Consider the following 20,666-nt stretch of genomic DNA (forward strand, 5'->3'; position numbering starts at 1 on the left):
TATGAGATAGGTGTAACAATGTAATTGATGTGATGATGAATTATTGTGATTATTATTATGATTGTGATGAATGCATGACTATTTGAATGATGTTGAAAACATGTCCATACTTATTCGGTGATGTGGTGTTGAGATGAGTTGTTCATCGTGATTCGGTGTGTTTTAAGTATGTTATGTGTGTTTCATTCATTCATATGCATTTGATGATGGATCCAGTTGATGAGTGGATCGTTGGTGGACATATTTCCCATTGTGTGGAAATTGTGTCGGTGGGCCGTATCTCGATAAGGCGTAGATCGGTTAGGTGGATTGATTCCACGGTTTATTGGTACCACATGCATAGTGTCAGTTGTGTCATATGCATTTTGTCAAAACATGATTGTATGGATTTCTTTAGTATGTGTTGTAATCTATTATTGTGTGAATTGATGAATAATAGATGCGAATCTGAATATGTATAATTGGGTGAACGGTATATTATGATGCTTGTTGCTTATGAATGGCATAATATTTACTAACTGCGAATGAGACTCACCCTTACATGTTGTCATTTTCAGATTGAGGAGTAGCGGCATTAGTGCTTGGTGAGGATGACTCGTAGAGTTTATCCATTTATGTTGGGTCGTGTCAGTCATGCTCTGGTCTTGTAACACTGGGGAATGAGAGTTTTAGAGTTTTACGAGAATACTCTCTTTTATTTGATGATGAATTGTATTTTCGTTTGGTCGTATTTGACGATGTTTCTTATTCCGCTGTGATAAACATGATTGTGTTTTAGTGGACCGTTTTCTAATGAAGCATGACTTTGGCCTTAGTTGATTTAATTATTTTAAATAATTGTGGCACCCTTGTGCATATGTTTTTACTCTGATTAATTATTAAATTGCCGCGGGGTTTAGAAGGGTGTTACAAATATGCTTCCAGGCTGCGGCGGATCGTGTATGCCACGGGTAACATTAAGGAGCTTGCGACTGAACCTGATCTGATTAGAGAGCGTTGCCCCTAGTTGAGTATAATTTTTCCCAGAATAGAAGTATTTGAAAAGAGTTTCCTCGAGAGAAATAACCGAGATGTCCCATAATAATATGCCCCTGGCGTCATGAACTCGGTAATGTTACCCCTAGTTAGACGAAGGAAGGAACTTGTCCTGAGCAATTCTAAAGGAAGAAATATGCCTCTGGTAATTCGGATGAGGAGACATGCCTCTGGCTATTAAGCATCTTTGAGAGATTCTTCGAATCTTGACCTGACTTCCCCATATGTCATGTCCCTTGATTGGACGATAGTAACCATGTCCCTTGTATACATTGACTTTTAACCAACTGAGTCATGCGCAGGAAATGTCTCTGCTTTTCGATGCACTTTTAAAGCAACTTTGTTTGTCAAGAGGACTTTTGTTCATTGAATGTTCAGTATGTGTACTTCTCTGTTGTCAAACTCTTAGTTATATGCAAACAATGATATTCAAAATGCAATGCTTATGTCTGTCTTGAAGTTCTGAAAAAGAATTATTTAGCAAAACAATGTTTGTAAAAACTGTTATATTAACTCAAGATTTATAACAAGCCCTACAGGAGTCATGATACCTTCTTGTAACGGTATGCTTTCGAACTAACCATGCTTCACTTAGGACATTTAAAGGGTTGTAACGTGGCCTGGTTCACGGTTTAAGAAACAAAGGATAATGGCTCGAAGTTTATTTGTACCCAACCCAGTCCAAACATTGTTGAATAAATTATTAAAATACATGAAAATCCCTACTAAAATATAAGCATACAGGATCTTAAAGCAAAGAATCAAAATTCACAAAATTTTGGAACAGGCCGCGCTACGCGCCTATTTCCACGCGCCAAGTCAGAAGTTCACACGCTACGCGCGCTCTGACGTTGCAACACGCCGTCTACGATATTTGAAAAAAAACTCATTTTTGATAGCACTTCCGAAATATGTTTTAAACCAAATAAACCCAACCATAACCACCAACAATCATGCATATAAGGGTTTCTAATCATAGTTCTACCATGGGTTATCAACATAATAACAAAGAACATGATTAATCACACAAGTTCATGGATTCTACATAAATCCTGACATTGAAAGTTATGAAATAGAGTGATGAAGAAAACTACCCATTGCATACCATACAATACCCATAATAATGAGGATTATCCCCTTACCTTTTTAAGATTCCACTTCTTCTAGGTTTTTCTTCTCTTTCTCTATTCTCCTCTTTCTTCCTCTTTCTCTTCTCTTTTTTCCAAAATTTAAGTTACGAGGCTAAACCTAGTTTCCTCTTACTATCTTTCTTTAATCAAATGGGCTTAGCATCTCTTACACCCCCTTATTACTATCAGTTCTACTAATTAGACCCAATAGTTATTTAATCATTATTTTACCAATCATTCTAAATAGTATAATTAACCCATTAATACACAATCAAATAATTATCACACCAAGTAATAATTAAATAAATACTACAAATAAAATAATTATTTAAATAAATAAATAAAATAGATAAATCGTGATGTTACAAACATCATGATCGCCGTCGTGACAGGCCAACGTGTGATTGTTAAAGATTGTTTTGGTCTTTGTTCGGTGAGGAGGAGAAGACAGGGAGAGCAAATGATTCCCTAAAACGGCGCCACTGATCTGAACCAGAAGTGAGTAAGATACGTCTGTACAATATTGGTGATGAGGAAGAGAGGGTGTACCTGCAAGTAAGGGTGACAAAACGGGTCGTGGCCCACCGGGACGACCCACGCACCGACCATAAAATGGCATGTTGGGATTTTTGGCCCGTTGCCCACCAAAGCCCGCCCCACCAAAACCCGCATTGCCTATTCGTTCAGCCTATATCGCCTTAAGTCTGACGATCAAGTAAGTAGGAGCACAAATATGTTTTAGTGTTTCAAGGGTTTGAATTTGTGTTACCTGGCCTGGTTTTTATATTGCCCCAGCGCTTGGCCATTGGTCAATGTTTTGGGCGTGATTGAAGATCTAGGCCCAAAACGTGTGACTGTCAAAATTCTAGAAGTATGGTTAAGAATCCTTAGAGGCTTCCAAAAACTAGTCGTTGGTCAGGTAGAGAGATACTTCTAGGCAGTAGAGGTGCCCAGCGAGCAGATGGTCATTTGTCCCCGTCGTGGGAGCAGAGGGATGCCTTATTGCTGACGCAGACGTAGGTCGGGTCGAGGGTAGTGATTGCACGTTGTTCTCAGGCTAGATGGAGGAGTGTGCTCGAATGAGGGGCAGGAGAAGGGAGGCTTCCTTTTCCCTCAGGTGATTGGGCCAAGGCCATTGGGTCATTCTGGGTGCCGAAGTGGATTTAACTATGCTTAGCCGTTGGGCTAGTCCAGAACAGTATTTATGTTGTTTTTAGGATGCAAAAATTGAGTTTGTTAGGTATATTCAGCCACACTAATTTAAATCAGTTGGAAATTCGAGAGAATGTGGTTGAGAAAGTTACGGGTGGTACAAGCGCGACACATAGTTTTCAGTCAAACAGGGCAGTTTGAACCCTCTCCACCAAATCAAAATAGCCTTCAAAGACTAGAGATGGTGACAACTAGGGGTGTTCAAAATCAAACCAACTCAATAGAAAACCACAAACAAAACCAAACCAAATCGAAACCGCAAAAAACCGCATTTGGCTCGGATTTGTTTGGGTCATTTTTAACAAAACGCACGGTTCGGTTCGATTTGTATTTTGTAAACTGAATCAAACCACATTATGTTACAACCTACCTTTTACTTAATTCACATTTAACCCGAACTTAAACCTATTATACATTAGCCTTATGATTATGAATAATTTTCTCATCCTTATACATATGATTTTAGTACCGATCTTCTCAAATCTCTAATAGCATTATCTTGCCTTCTTTGCCACATACATTTTCCTCTTCTCTAATCGCTATTATCTTATATTCTTTCTTTTTCACCTTCTCATTTTTATGCAAATGTTCTCTAATTTAGTTTCGTTTTTATCGCACATCTTCTTCTCTAATCTCTCAACTCTTTTGTTTTTTCTTTTTCTTTTTCACTAATCTCTAGTCTCTTTCATTTTTTTATTTCATTATAATAATTTTTATATTGTTTCATACTATTATTTTATGTTTATTGTTCCACTTTTGTCTAATTTAATTTTTACGTATTAAATGGAAAGTTATTGTCAAAATATGACGAGTTTTGTGCTTATTTGATAGTGTATGAATGTCTAAATATAAAGTTATGTTGTCATCTATATGTGTATGTATGACTCAATAAAATATTTGTATAAAACTGAACCAACCGAACCGAACTAAACCGCATTGATTTGGTTTGGTTTGATTTGGTTCGATTTTTTTCTAAAAGTCAACCGAACCAAACCAAACCGCGTGATTTTTCCGCTTGCGGCTCGGATGATTTTTTTCCATCAAAACCGCCCAAACCGCACCGCGAATACCCCTAGATGACAATGACTATTAATGAAGATCCAATCTTGGGTATTTCATTAAGTCATGATCCAGAGCAATTATTTGTACTTTATAAGCTCTTTATACATGAATTTTTGAAGAGGGATGAGTAGCTAGACAATTTCGTATTACAATTGTGGTACTCGTAAGTGTATTTTTTACGTTGATTTTTATTTATATTCATACTTTCTTGTACTTTAACATAAAGATTTGCCCTTGCAAGCACATCCATGAGTTATGTGAAAGGAAGCTTCTATACAAGTATCGTATCTTGGATGTTGCGAAAATTGCTCTTACTCGCGATTCGCCAGGACACGAAATGAAAAATTACTTACAAGACAAGTTGATGGAGAAAGGGAACACCAAAGATTGTTATTTGGTGTCGTTTTACCGCGAGTAAGTGTATATTAATTTCTATTTTTATTTATAAATCAATTTTATCCATATTACTAATTATTCTGAATGTTTATGCAGGCGACATTGACAACTACTAGTTATATATCCCACAAAAATATTATAGTTGTGTTTTGCTCGTTGTACTCTAGACTGCCCAAAGTTGTGATTATTGCTTTGAATGAATAAGCGGAATTATTTTTAATACTCATATTTAACTTTAAAATTGAATAGTTTTTATTCATGTTTAATTTTAACTAACATGTGTAGAGCGATGGAGGAATTGAATGCGCGCAAAAAGAATTTTAGTAATGACATTTGATCACGTTGGGCCAGTTTATTCTTATATTGTTATGAATCTCTATAACAACAATAGTTTATCTTGGTTGTTGTAATCTTAATTTGTATATGAAGAGAGGTTTTGTCATTTTGATGTGCAAATCTGTAAATATCAAATGTGTGTATTCTGTCTTGATGATGATAACATGTAAATTTGTACATTTAGTTTTAAATGATATGATATATTCCAATTCTGTTATATATTTTGTAGTTTCTATGTAAAGAATGATACATGCAGGTTAAAAGATTTATAATGATATGATACATGCCAGTGAAAATGATTCAGGCAAAAAAAAAAACACACCAATAAAATTGGTATAAATACAACAAAAAAATGAATTAAACTCATCAGTTATCACATAAAAATGAGTTAAAAGAATAACTTATTACCTCAGATTTTAAATAAAAACAAAAGGTATATGACGCGCGCAACAAAATTTAGAAAAATAAAAATATGCAGTTCCTTGGTGTCAAACCCATGACCTTTTAACACTTTAACCTCTGTGTTTAAAACACCTAGGTGTTAAGTGCTAACTTTTCACGTTGCCCTTCGTTACCTCGCCTGGGTAACCGATGTTTAACGTAATTCGCGACCAAAGTTACAAGCGTTATTTGTAGTAGTGTTGGTTGGCACATCTATATTTTGGACAATAATGCCTATTATGTGGATGTGGTTTACCTTATATATTTTACTGACTTGGAGCAGATTCATGAGTTCAACCAAGGAGTCGATTGTTTGTTTTACTTGTACTCCAAGTTAACTAAAGGTTGTCTTTGGAAGACCAAATAGATGATAGTTGATTACACGTTATTGACGGTAATATATTTGCATCATTTACTGTTGTTATATCACTTTCATAACACTTGTGATACGCCATTACTAATAATTCATATGTACCATTTTTAGGCATGGATCCTCCAACACTTCTCATGCATCTCTGGCTAGTCATATGTTGATCTCTACACTAAGGATATGTCATGTGCTTGTGCATTCGTCCCGCTCAAAGGGAATCAATTGACTGAACCCTTCATAGTGTATTTTGACCATACAATACACGAAGATATACACTTTTGGTTATACGATGATCATTGTCATACGCGTCCTTTGGATGACATAGCCTTCTACTTTGAATGGTTGACTTGTAGGTGATATTTGATGTATATATTGACATCTCCTTGAGTGAGCCATGCTCTAACTCAGATATATGCAGGTTGTTCCATGAGAATACTTCGTGTTTGCTCTTCATGATATGGCCCGCGAAGATGTAGATGACGTGTATGATGATTTTCTTAATCATATAGTATTGGCTGAAACACGAGGTGTCATAGCTCCTAGTGAATGGAGTTGTGCGTACGACTACGTCTAGTGGTATTTTAGAATGTCAATCTTTATACGATACCAGATGTAGAGGAAGATCCACATAGATCAACTCATCGGAAGATATTAGAGGAGAAAAAATATGATATATCATGTTGTTGATGTGTCGCATGCATGTCGTTGTATTATAAATCTTACACGAGCGGAAATAGACAGAAAAAACTTTTCAAAAAACTCTTATAAAAAAATCATTGTAGACGTTATTCTTATTTAGACACAAAGGATAAAATTAGTTTTGGCTTTAGAAAACATGTCTTTTGAATTGTATTCATCCATAACTAATATAATTTCCTAGGAGCATTAACGTCAATCTTTAGAATTGAATCCTCTAAACCAATTCATATTAGATAAATTTTAATTGGCACATTTAAATTTTATTATTTATTATTAATGTTATTTATATAATGGAGCGGCTAGAAAATAAGGTCCTCAAATTTATACTAAAATATCCATGTAAAGTTTCTAGAATAAATAGTATTATTTAGGGTAAAGAGTGTAAATTGATAATCAACCTAAAAAGAGAGCATATAACAATTTAAACTTTTCTTAAACTAGAGTACTATTGCGTGTTATAAACATTTTTTCCATATATATATATATTTATATATATATATATATATATATATATATATATATATATATATATATATATATATATATATATATATATATATATATATATATATATATATATATATATATATATATATATATATATATATATATATATATATATATATATATATATATATATATATATATATATATATATATAATTCATCAGAGTTTTTGTTATAATATTTTTTAAGGTTCAATATTCTTTATATATTAAACTCGGGTTCATTTTAATCTGTTAATTTAAAAAATATTTATATTGATCATTCAATTTTTTTAAAATGTATTTTGTTGAATTAAATAATTAATATATATTTTTTTAAGTTAAAGAAATAAAATTAACTTCAAAATTAACATTTGAAACCAAATAAAATGTTAAACTTTTTTTTCATAGTAAAAATATATATAAAAAGTCATCGCTCTTTTATTGGTATATTATTGAGAGATTGTACATGAAGTTACTTTTAAAATGGTATACATAGTCCATTGTATAAATAATCTTACCATATTCTACACAAAATGTCAATTAGTTTGCTGACACATACCAATTAATATAGGTAAATTATTTGCTTAATAGCTGGAATATTTTTTATTCGACAGTTAAATAATAATAATAATAATAATAATAATAATAATAATAATAATAATAATAATAATAATAATAATAATAATAATAATAATAATAATAACATATATAGTTATAATATTTCTATTTAAAAATATAATTATAATATTAAACAAAATATAATAGTCTAAAATTCACAAACATTATTTAATATAATATTTAATCAGTACGCTAGTTAACATATGATATGTAACATTTAAAATTATTTTACAAATCAATACAATATTTAATGACAAGTGGATGGATGAGATATTTTTATGGAAATATTTTGTACAGGAGAATATTATTTTATAAAAAAGTGAGTATTATTATATAATAAAGTTTGCTTCTTGTCTACTTAAGACAATTAAATGTCTTTGAAATGAAATAATTTCTATCAAGATCAAGAATGTGTTATAGACCTTCCATCATTCACCAAGGGTCTGTTGTTAATGTGATCCTAGATTTCTTAGCAGGAAATTAACTTGGATACCACCATAAAATGTTATATTGAAAATTAACAACTATGTTTGTTTAAATTTTAAGTCATACTGTACCTATATAGTCAACAAAGATCTTGAATGAAAACATTAAACTCATAGGAATAACTTCCATAATGACTTGTCACAAGATAATAGAACAACAAAACATATACGCTAAACCGTACTGACTTAAAATTGACACAACTTACAATATATCTTGTACTTATTATAACATGAAGTCACACAAATTACTGTAGTGACAAATAAGCTTCTAGATATCTCACAGCAAATTCTTAATTCCAATCTTCAGGAGGATTCAACACAAGCATTAAATGAATACAGAGTATATGAATAGTCCCTTGTATCACATGCATCTTTGTGTGCGACCACAGTCTGTGTTGCGACTATAACCAAACAAAAAGGATACATGTATATGTCTGCTTTTTTCCTTTAAGTAGCTCTTAAGTAATTTCAGAAAGTACAAATGCATTACAAACCACAGTCCTAAATTAATTCTCATTACGTCATTGCTTGGCTCAACTTTATAAATGCATTTACATCCAAGTGAAATTGGCATCAAGTCTAAGAGTAAGACGTAAATCGGTAAGTTTAACTAAAAACATGCGTTATCTAAAAACATGTTGTTCTATAATCTAGCTTCTCCTTTCCTGCATGATTTATATTCATAATCAGTATACTTTTGAAGGTATAAAGATAGGAACCATACCAACTAAGGAAATTCAGTTTCAAAACGCGTCCTCAGAACGAAGCATCGCCACACAAGCTTTTTTCTTGTTCACAAATGCACGCCACCTAATTATGAGCAAAGTATTCTGTGGCTGCCCTGCTCACACTAACACAGGCAATCAAACAACAAGTAGTCAATGGGAAATGTATCGTAATGTTAATTAATATAAGTGATATATCTCAGTATACATGTCAAAACCTCCACTCCAGACCATGAAGATCCTTTTCTACAAGTGCTTGTCAATGCACTTAACCCAAAATCTGAGACCTTCAGATTCTCATTTTCATCTAACAGAATGTTCTCTGGCTCTACATCTCTACGATAATACCCTAAAATAGATTAGCTCTTGTTTGACGAACCACATAGGGTACAACGATAGAACAAAAAGTTCCACTTTCAAGAGCAATGGCACCAGGGAACAAAATCAGAATCAGAAACCAATGCACCCGAGTGTCTCCTCTTCTCTGAACAACCACCACTGTTGGCACCGGAGCAGCAGGAGTTTTGTTCTTCGATGGGATCATGATCAAAAGGAATCACATCTATTTCCTCATTTGAAAATATAGTCAACAAAGATCTTGAATGAAAACATTAACCTCATAGGAATAATTTCCACGATGACTTGTCACAAGAGAATAGAACAACAAAACATATACGCACAACCCTACTGACTTAAAAATGACAGAACTTACAATATATATCTTGTATTTATTATAGAATGAATAGTAGCACAAATTACTTTAGTGACAAATAAGCTTCTAGATATCTCACAGCAAATTCTTAATTCTAACATAAATGTATCATACTTTAACTATCAATACAAGTACAATACATAGTTCACAAGAGATCAACCCTATACATTCATTTCAGCGAGTCTACTATCATTATCAATAGTTAACAGGCACATCCAAAATTTTGTTTCCAAATCATAAATGATTAACCTAATTTAAACAACCATCAAATCCAAATCATAAGTTATCATGTTTCCTACTTATCTTCATCTGAATACCTTGAATCTAACCCTAAGCTTAACCTAATTTTGTTTTTGGGATACAAATGATTAACCTCCAACTACAAAAAATAAGCAAAACTTTGCCTAAAACATAACATAAATGTCAAATGCATTTGAAATAAAAACAAACTAGTAGAGTGATTGGAATGCAATAATCAAGAGTTTGAAGCATAGAACGAGCATACTCATGTAGATTAACAAGAATAAAACGAAAGAGTAGAGTGATTGGAAGAAAAAAATCTACAATGGTCAACCTCCTCCTATCAAATGCAGATTAACAAAATAAATTGACATGTTGGTAAATAGAGATAAAGCTTACAAAAGCTTAATCTGAATTACATTGTGATAACTGCTATTCTGTAAAACCAGACACGAACAATTCCAGCAAACAATGCCTACCAAACAACACTCAAACAGAATGAACTCAATCATACAACTTAATTTGAATAAGCAGGTACCAGCACAGTAGTAAAATTTGATGTGTTTCTGAACCTCACTCAACTGTATAATTCAAACACTAAACTACATATCATCTAACTCATTTTTCAATTCTCCTGCCAATATCAAAGTGAGAAAACAATGTTAAAAAAAAACAAAGATGCATGATAACTTAATAATATTTAGACAGAAAACCACAATAACAGTAAAAAAAGAAGAGAAGACTAAAACATGGAGTTAACACCAGACTCATCCAACACACTACTTAACTCCTGCGATACTTTCATAGCAATCTTTTCTCATCCTTGTCAAAGCACGTCTCTTCATGTTAGTACTTTAATCACGGAATACAGATATCTTACTTGTTAGTACTTTAATCACATACAAACAAGGAATACAAATACCTCACTTGTAAGTACTTTAATCACATACAAATTGATCCAAAGTTTGAGGGAGAGGTTTGAGAATCTCATTTGTGCAAGTAATAAACTAACAAGAGAGCAAGTACAAACGAACTTCAAATATATTTTTTAATTAATGGATATATTGAATCGACCAAAGATACTACAAACACCCGAAAACAAACACGTATAATTCAGCATAACATACCTACTAAAAACAAATCAAATGGAATGTATTCAATCATGTGGAAAGGGTAAACTTGACATAATTACATTCCTATAGTTTCTCTTTTCTCTTCAACAAAGATCTAAAACAGGTCTACGGTGTAAATAAATCAAACAAACAACTGAATTTGAACAAGTAGACACTACAACATTAAAACTTGATAAGCTTATGGACTTCATTCTAGTGAATAGTTCAATAACTCACTTGCAAATTATGTAATCAATTTTACAATTCTCCACTAAACTATTAAAATGAAAAAACATTGGAAAGAAAAATTCATGAGAACTTCAACATAATTAACTAGACTGAAAACAATAATAATAGTAAATAAGCGAGAAGACTCAACCTAGAGATAACACTAGACTCATTCAACACAGGGTCAACTACAATAAAATCAATAGAGACACAGAGGGAGAGACAGATATATAAATGTCATTCTTAAGCATGACTTCCTTTTGATTGTACTTCAGTTTTTTTGTTTATTTGACAAGAGAAATGCCATAGCTATTTACATATTGTGGAACTTAGCATCTAGTTCACTTTATTGATTTCTTTTTAGTTGGAAGACTTTATTAAGAAGCTACGGTTACACATATGATATGACTACATCAATGTGAAAAGTAACTAACTTTATTAATAGCTGAATATACATACTTATCTTGTGCATTTAGCACATTGGGTCTTCAAGGAGAAAACTTCCAAATACATATAGTTGATGATTTTATTATTTTCTTTTAGGCTAAACTAATAAAGGATAGCCACTGTTTGTTAACAACATTTTGTTTTTTTAGGACATGGGGAACTAGGAATCCATATATAGATCTCCCAAAATACAAAGGCTAACTACTAACTAACACTCTTACTAACTCTAACAGCAATACCAGAAACTAGCTATACAAGAAACATGCAAGATTTTTATTGCTGGAAGAGTAGTTGGGCTTTGCCTCACAAATTCATGGATGACTAATTCCATCATTGCAATTGATAACAAGTTTGGAGACTGTGTTACAACTTCTTTCAAGTAGCATAAGTTATAAAAAAAAAGTTGATTGTTCAACCATGAACAAGAGCCTTCTTGGCTGAGGCCATGTTACCTTATCAAGTTCCAAAATACAAATCATTTCTATGTAAAATTGGAGACCATTTCTATGTAAAGTTTTTGAGATTATAAAAGAAAAATAATCAATCATTTATCTGTCCAATGCGAAGAAGGCTTTCTTTGTAAATGACAATATGACAAGAAAGGAGTTTCCCTTTAAAACCAAGCTCCTTGATCATCTGTGTACTCAAATTAAACCAGACAAGTTCGTCATCTTTTCTTCTAAAGAATAAATCACCATTTACTCCCATTCCAATAGGTTCCTCGATGCAAGGTAAAGGCCCAAGAACGAAGATTTTAGTCCAAGACTCTTTTACACCAAGTTCACCCAAAATTGATATGTGGAAAGTAGTGGTATCTACATAATAAGATATAAAAGCAATGTGGTCGTTTAATACCAACAAGTATCTCCTCCAAAATACAACATCAGAACTATCATTCATATCGGAGGGCATGGATGTTGTACAAAAAATCTCATTGCTTAAGTCAAATGACACCAAATATGCTTTATTTTTATATTCACCTTCCCTAAACCATCCTTCATCGTACCAATGACAGGCTCCCTTCAAATAAACAAAGGCACCTACGTGACTATGACTACCAGAAAACATGTTCAAATCAAGTTTCTTCCAAGAGTTGTTTCTTAGACTGTATACCTCCCACGTGTCATCGGGGGCATTCGGTAGCATACCTCCCGTGTCATTCTGAAAGTCAGTTGTGTCATTCTGAGAATCAGTTAGACAGAATAGATAAGATACATATCGAATGACCTTGTAGTCACGAGTAACATAGTCATAACCAAATCCATGATAGTTAAAATATCCCTCCTCCTGATATACCGGTGACTCGGTAGGACTGGAAGGAAGGAGCTTGGATTCTTGGGTAGCTGGATTCCATAATACAACGCGAGGCCCTCGGCCTTGATAGAGACAAACAACGCCGTTAATAACCGAACCCAAAATATAAATAACTTGTTTCTCCTCCTCTTGAAATGGATGTGGATAATCTAATTTCATCATATTCTCTAACCTCTCACCAGATAGCAAATATAACTCTTGAAAATATGGAATATCAGTTTGAGTTTGTTGTAAGATGAAAGACGAGCCTTCTTCATATTCATTATTTCTAGACATGAAATTGTTGCCGTAGATTTTGATAAAATTAGGGTTTTCAAACAACAGTGACCATGATTTGCGTACACGGGTGAATCGTTTCAAAGATTTAAGAGGCAATTTCGATAAAACGGAAAATGTAAGATCATCGGGAATGTGATACCTAACCTTTTTGGATGCAATCGATTTTGACATCTTCTCAAATTCTTCCAAAACTCGCAGTAAGGAACCAATGTCACGAAAATGGTTTCACTGTTGTAATTTCTGTGAAAGAAAGTGTAATAGAATTTTATAATTCAAATAATTTTGTATTTTTCAATTAAAAAAATAATAATTTTGTATTTTCCCTAATCCTTTTTAAGCTTTCTAGATGGATGAGCTGTATTTGTAATGACTAGTTACATTAGTCTCTATTGCACCGACTTTAATATTTTAAAAATCAGACTAAACTGGCTGGTGACCGGGCGGATCGGAAATTAAAGGATCTTCGGTATGGTCATGGTCTGTATGCTGAATCGGGTATGATATTGAATTTGTAAAAACCAGCCAAAACTAGAAAAAATTGGTGAATCGACAATTTTATAAAATTGACAGTTCAAATATATGCTCTTTTTTCCACACAAAACGACGTTGTTTTCATGTTTTTTTAAATATAAAAATATAATTAAGTCTAAAGGAATAAGATTGTCTAATATTTGAAAAGTGACAAGTTGACACGCAAAAGATAACTCATGTATTGTTCTGATGAAGCAACCACATATTTCTTGGCTAACCAACAAATTTCACCCTTTCTATTTATTTTCCAATGAGTTGTATACCATATCTTGAGACAAAATCGTGCAACCTAAAATAGAAAGAAGTGTTATAGTGATGCTAACTCTTAACAATACTTTTTTGAAATGACAATGTGATTGAACTGAGATGCAACTTCAACATGGTGTTCACAACATCCCAACTTCGACATAAATATCCCTGGCTTGTAGTCAACATATTTTTTAGTCTCAAATGAGCATACTCCATCATAAAAACCATAAATAGAAATATATGTTAAATTATGACTAGTTATGTAATAACATGAAACTGTCTTGTTCTGTGTACCTGTTTGTTGTTGTGTTCCCTAAATGAGTGGCTCTATTAGTCCAGCAGCAACAAACATTTATTTATAAGGTGTCAACCATGTTTCATTCACATATTTAACAAATAAAGGAATATCAACACAAACAATCTCAAAGTGCTTCACGTGTTCGACAATTCAACTTCTGTATTTGAATACACGATGTTGTTCCATAAATTCATGACATGTTATTGTCTTTCTGATTTGACGTGCTCTATACATTTTATGCTCACGATTTCTGAAACATGGAATGAACACAACAGATGTGTTGCATTTGAAAACACAAATTTCATGACATTCATGAATGCAAGTTTTCGATCTGTCACCATAATCTTTGGTAGCAAGTTTTTGATCTATCACCACAATCTTTGATAGCAATTTTCCGAAAAGAATAACTCTTTGAGCTTCTCCAGTGCCCATGTGAAATTCTCCTCCCTTTCATGTTACAAATATGCAAAGACAACCAAAAACGTCAACTTCGTTGACGTAACACCAACAATCTCAAGTAGCGATATTTGGTACTCGCACCTGAAAATGCACTTAATAAAACATATTTAACAACTACAACAGATTCAAGATGTTCACTAAACAATTATTACCAGTTTGTCTTGTATGTGGAATAAAAAATCAACACCAAATCAAACATATCCATCAACTTCACAAAATTGGGATGTGTCGAAACGATATCAGCTGCAACATTTGAGTTTTCTCTATTTCTAGTTCAACACATGTATTTCTCTTTATGAATAAGGCTCAACAACATCTGCATTTCCATCAATGCACCTTTCAAAGCAACAACTATGTACCTTGGAGTCATATTATATTTCGCCATGTAATTCACAAACTTTCTTTCATTATCTTTTAGACGACACAATATGTCATGACCTTCCAAATCCTTCAATAATTTATGACTGCTCATCCCGCATCTAGTGGCGAAGCCAAAATATTATAAAGTTTGGACAAAAATTTAAATACCGTAAATTCACACTTTAAACAAGTCATCAGCAGATGTATAAGCATAAGCATAAGCATTAGCACAAGTATAAGCATAAGTATAAGCATAACCATGCCACAAAAGCTCCACAAACGTTTTAAACATTCCATCCATTCTAAATATTATCACAAAGTGATATGAAGAGTGAACTAAAAATATATTCCCTGCACAAAATCCGAAGCAAGAGAATAAAAGAGTTTTTACCATTTATTCATACAAAGATTATTCTTGTTTAATGACAAGATAGATAATGCAGGTGAAGAGAAAGATGGCGAGGATATGAAGCCACAACAACATCCATATGAGGAAGCAATCATGAAAACATGGGTCACTGACAATATGCACTAATACCTTTATATAACAGTAAAATGTTTTATTCTTCCCCTCCCATAACTTCCAAATTACTACTTACTCTCTAGGCTTCAAAAAGGGGAACTTTTTAACCGTACGACCAACTTCAGAACCATCAGAATCGTCCACCTGCAGTTGATTGTGATTAACCATTGTGTTATCCCATTGAATTTTATAGTCATTGTCCATGTAAAAATTTCTTAGCATCTTAACCGAAATATCATTGAACACAGTCACACTCCAATATCTTAGGGGACCATTCCGTAACATCCAAGGAGAAACAACAATAAAGTTTATAGATAATCTTCAAAAACCATTTTTATTATCACCTGTTTATAGAAGATTCTAAATAAAAACCTGCCAAATTCAAATTTAAGATCACACTCTCGAAAGACTCCCAAGAATTTAAAACTACATTGAAACACATCGTTAAGATAATATTAATATCTATAATCTAGTTTAAGCATAAAGTGAGTAACCTTAGGTTTGCAGGATTTCGCTTTGTAACATATACAATGGTTTCTTTTATCTATGACATCCTCCCATTTATCATTCTCATTTAGATTTTCATCCAAAATCTCCATTAAAAACTTTAAAGCAGCATCCCTCACAGTCTTTGAGGTTCTACAAGAGTAAATAAAAATACTCTCACATTGTGAAATCAACTTATTGTTTACTGCTGAGAAAGGTGAATAGAAGCATTAAAGGGAGGAAATGACAGACAACTCGGACCTGCAACAAAAAGATGCAAAAGAACATGGTTCACACATTTCACCTAACACTTGGGGTACATATCACGAAACGATAAATTCAACAACAATTATTACCGATTCATAAACTACAACCTGCAATAACAATGAATAACATCACAACAACGATTCCGCATCGAAAATAGAGCTTAAAAGTGAAAGAAAAAGAAGAAGAGAATTCACGATGATTCACTGTAACACCCTTCTAAACTCCGCGGCAATTTAAGTAAATATATCAGAGTAAAAACATATGCACAAGGGTGCCACAATTATTTAAAATAATTAAATCAACTAAGGTCAAAGTCATGCTTCATTAGGAAACGGTTCACCAAAACACAATCATGTTTATCACAACGGAATAAGAAACACCGTCAAATACGACCAAATGGAAATACAATTCATCATCAAATAAAATAGAGTAATCTCGTAAAACTCTAAAACTCTTGTTCCCCAGTGTTACAAGACTAGAGCATGACCGACACGACCCAACATAAATGGATGAACTCTACAAGTCATCCTCACCAAGCACTAATGCCGCTACTCCTCAATCTGAAAAAGACAACATGTAAGGGTGAGTCTCATTCGCAATTAGTAAATATTATGCAATTGATAAGCAACAAGTGTAACACCCTTCTAAACTCCGCAGAAAATTTAACAAAAATCAGAGTAAAACATGAAAAAGGGTATTACAACTTCAAAATATTTAAAACATTAAGCCATGTCATGCCTTATGAGGAACTTCAAAACACATTATTCAGTAATCATGTTAACACAGCGGAAAATAATTCAAAACTGAATAACATAAAACAACGGTATTCAACACCAAGAATTTACCGATTTAAAACCAACAAAACATCATTCTAGCATAAGAATTAATCCACCAGACAATACTAAAATAAACGTCCCCCAGTGTTACAAGACCAGAGCATGACCCGACACAACCGACTAAACGAAGTAACTCTACGAGTTATCCTCACCAAGCACAAGCCACTACTCCTTAATCTGAAAAATGTCAACAGTAAGGGTGAGACATATCACAATTAAACTATATTATAAGTTCATAACGACAAAATATCATAAGCAGATTATTCACCCAATCATCACATGTATTTCAGATACACAACAGTTAATCAAACACACAACCATTCATATCAAACACATACGAATTATAACATTGGACAACTTCCATTCATGTTATAATCCTACACAACAACCTAATGCAATGCAACTAATGCATGTGGTACCAAACATGGGACAAACCCATCTCACCGATCCACCACCATAAAGATTCGGCTACTTCTCTCACTAATTCCACACAATGGGAATTAGCTACCGCTGTCCCACCACCATAAGGGATACAGCCCACAACATGATTATGAAATACATGCATCAACCATAACATGCATATCATCAACATCCACCAAAGATTCATAATCATTCATCCATAACACACAAAGAAAACTCATATCACAACCATTTGATATTCACCACAACATCATACATTTAACACATAAATATATTATCACCACAGCGATCACATAGCCTTTATCAATTACAAATGACATATTGCATACAAGACAATCAATGTCATCCTCAACAACCACCAAAAACAACATCTATATTTGATAACTTAAGCCTCATGTATACATACAATTACCAAAAACATATGCAATTAAGAATTATCTATGCGATTCTGATATTTACGCACATCACCATAATTCAACATATTGAATTATCCACCAATTGTACAATATGCATTTATCACATAATAATCACAACAATGCATAGAATTTATCATTCATCAATTTCATGTATCACAATTAGCACATAGTACACAACACCAATACATATTGTTCTTAAATAACATTATTCCATGACATACACATATACAATTACATGTCATTTTCAAAACCACATAATAATTAAATCATCTAGTGCCAATCAAATTATTTTCATCAAAAAGAGTATTTCGTTAGCTTCGTAACGCTTCGAACGGCACCCAAAACGGACTTACGGATCAATAGTTATGAATTTTTAATGTTTTGAAAAAAATGCCAACACAGCGATGTAACGGGTTACATCATTCATGTAACCGGTTACATCAGTTCCAGTAGTGAAAATACCCCATTTTTCTTCAATGTAATCGGTTACCTCAACCATGTAACCGGTTACATCACCCAAAAATTCCCAGAAAGTTGCGTTTTTCATCATTTTTCACATAGGTAACCGGTTACCTCAACCATGTAACCGGTTACATCACTGAAGAAGTGTCAAAATCTGTATTTTTCTTCTGCTACGGGATTATACCTTCAAACCCCCAAAAACCCATCTTTTACACACCAGAAAATCATTATAAGTCCTAATTCTTCAAGTTCAATACCAGCATTATATAATTACTCAAATACACACATCAATTGAGATACAAAACCTACATAATCAATCCCATCATCATTAAACTGATAATATAGGCTAAAAGGATTAGTCACCCCTTACCTTAGCCAAGAACCTTGAATTCTTCTCTTCCTCCTCTTCTCCCCTTTCACGTTCCTTCTCTTTTCCTCTTTTGCTTCTCTTTTTTCCTTATTTTCACAATTTCTCTATTTTATAAAAAAATAGGATAATTAGTTAGTAAGGCCTCTCCATTGGCACCTCCCATTTTACTAACTACGTCACGGCCCAATAACAATAATTCTCATAATTCTTCCAAAAATCCAATTTTAATTACTAAATAATCAAATAATTTCCAAATAATTAATTTAACTTAATTAAATTAATTTATGAAATTACGGGGTGTTACAACAAGCATCATAATATACCGTTCACCCAATTATACATATTCAGATTCACGTCTATCATTCGTCGATTCACACAATTATAGATTATAACACATAACACAAAAATCCACACAATCATGTTATGACGAAATGCATATGACACAACTGACACTATGCATGTGGTACCAATAAACCGTGGAATCAATCCACCTAATCGATTTAAGCCTCATCGAGATACGGCCCACCGACACAATTTCCGCACAATGGGAAATATGTCCATCAACGATCCAAACATCACCGGGATCCAACATCAAATGCATATGAATGAATGAAACACACATAACATACTTAAAAACACCACCGAAACACGATGAACAATTCATCTCAACACCACCTCACCGAATAAGTATGTACATGTTTTCAACATCATTCAAATAGTCATGCATTCATCATAATCATAATAATAATCACAACCAATTAATCATCACATCAAATACATTGTCACACCTATCTCATATGCACACAATGTTCAATTCTCATCAAGTAATTAAATCGAGTTTTAAAGAAATAAAGTCGGCTACTGCCCATATTCATCATTCATCATATAAAACGTTTAATTACTTGCACAACGCCCAAAACGACACTAAGAAATGATACACGGATCAAAAGATATGTCATTTTAAAGTTTGGAAAAATTCACACACAGCAAGGTTCGCTCAGCGACGCAAGGCAGAAGCGAAATCCTTCAAACCTCTGCTTAGCGGACCTCTAGCGACGTCCAACAGAACCGAACTACGTTAGGACCTCCGCTCAGCGGACCTGCGATTTCAGCAAACCCCAAGTCTGCGACAAACCCTGCGATTTCACATCCTTTTCACCCAAAAACGATTCCAGACATCACATACAGGCATATAATCATCATACATTCAATTATATACCATAAAACATCATTTAAACTCATTATTAACTAAATAGTTCACACAATTATCATCAATTCAATCTAATTATAACACCCTAACCTAACAATCCCAATGTCTAATTGAATCAAACCATACATCAATCTACCTATTACCTAAGACCACATAATAGATACTAAAAGGAAGAGTCCCCCCTTACCTCGATGAATTCCTTGAATGCTCTCCTTCTGGTTTCACGTTCTTGCCTCTTTCTCTTCTCTTGCCCTTTTCACGTGTTCTTCCTTTTTCTCCCCAAATGGTTCCTTTTCTTATTTTATCTAAATAAAATAAAAATGAATATAACTTAGTAAAAAGGCTTAACCAACTAGCACCCTTCTTTTACTAACATCACACCACAAGCCTAATAACCCTTATTCCATCATTTTCCAATTAAATCCAAATAAAATACTAAAATTCCAATTAT

General features: G+C 33.2%; 1 protein-coding gene across 1 annotated transcript; it reads right to left on the reverse strand.

The window, feature by feature from the left end:
• Positions 1–10,978: 10,978 nt before the first annotated feature.
• Positions 10,979–13,588, reverse strand: LOC131594403 (F-box/kelch-repeat protein At3g06240-like). Its single transcript, XM_058866522.1, has one exon. The coding sequence runs from the start codon at positions 13,497–13,499 to the stop codon at positions 12,276–12,278; it is 1,224 nt and encodes a 407-aa protein (XP_058722505.1). The 5' UTR covers positions 13,500–13,588; the 3' UTR covers positions 10,979–12,275.
• Between the last annotated feature and the right edge of the window lie 7,078 nt (positions 13,589–20,666).

The sequence above is a fragment of the Vicia villosa genome, linkage group LG4, assembly GCF_029867415.1.
Source record: "Vicia villosa cultivar HV-30 ecotype Madison, WI linkage group LG4, Vvil1.0, whole genome shotgun sequence".
Lineage (NCBI taxonomy): Eukaryota > Viridiplantae > Streptophyta > Magnoliopsida > Fabales > Fabaceae > Vicia > Vicia villosa.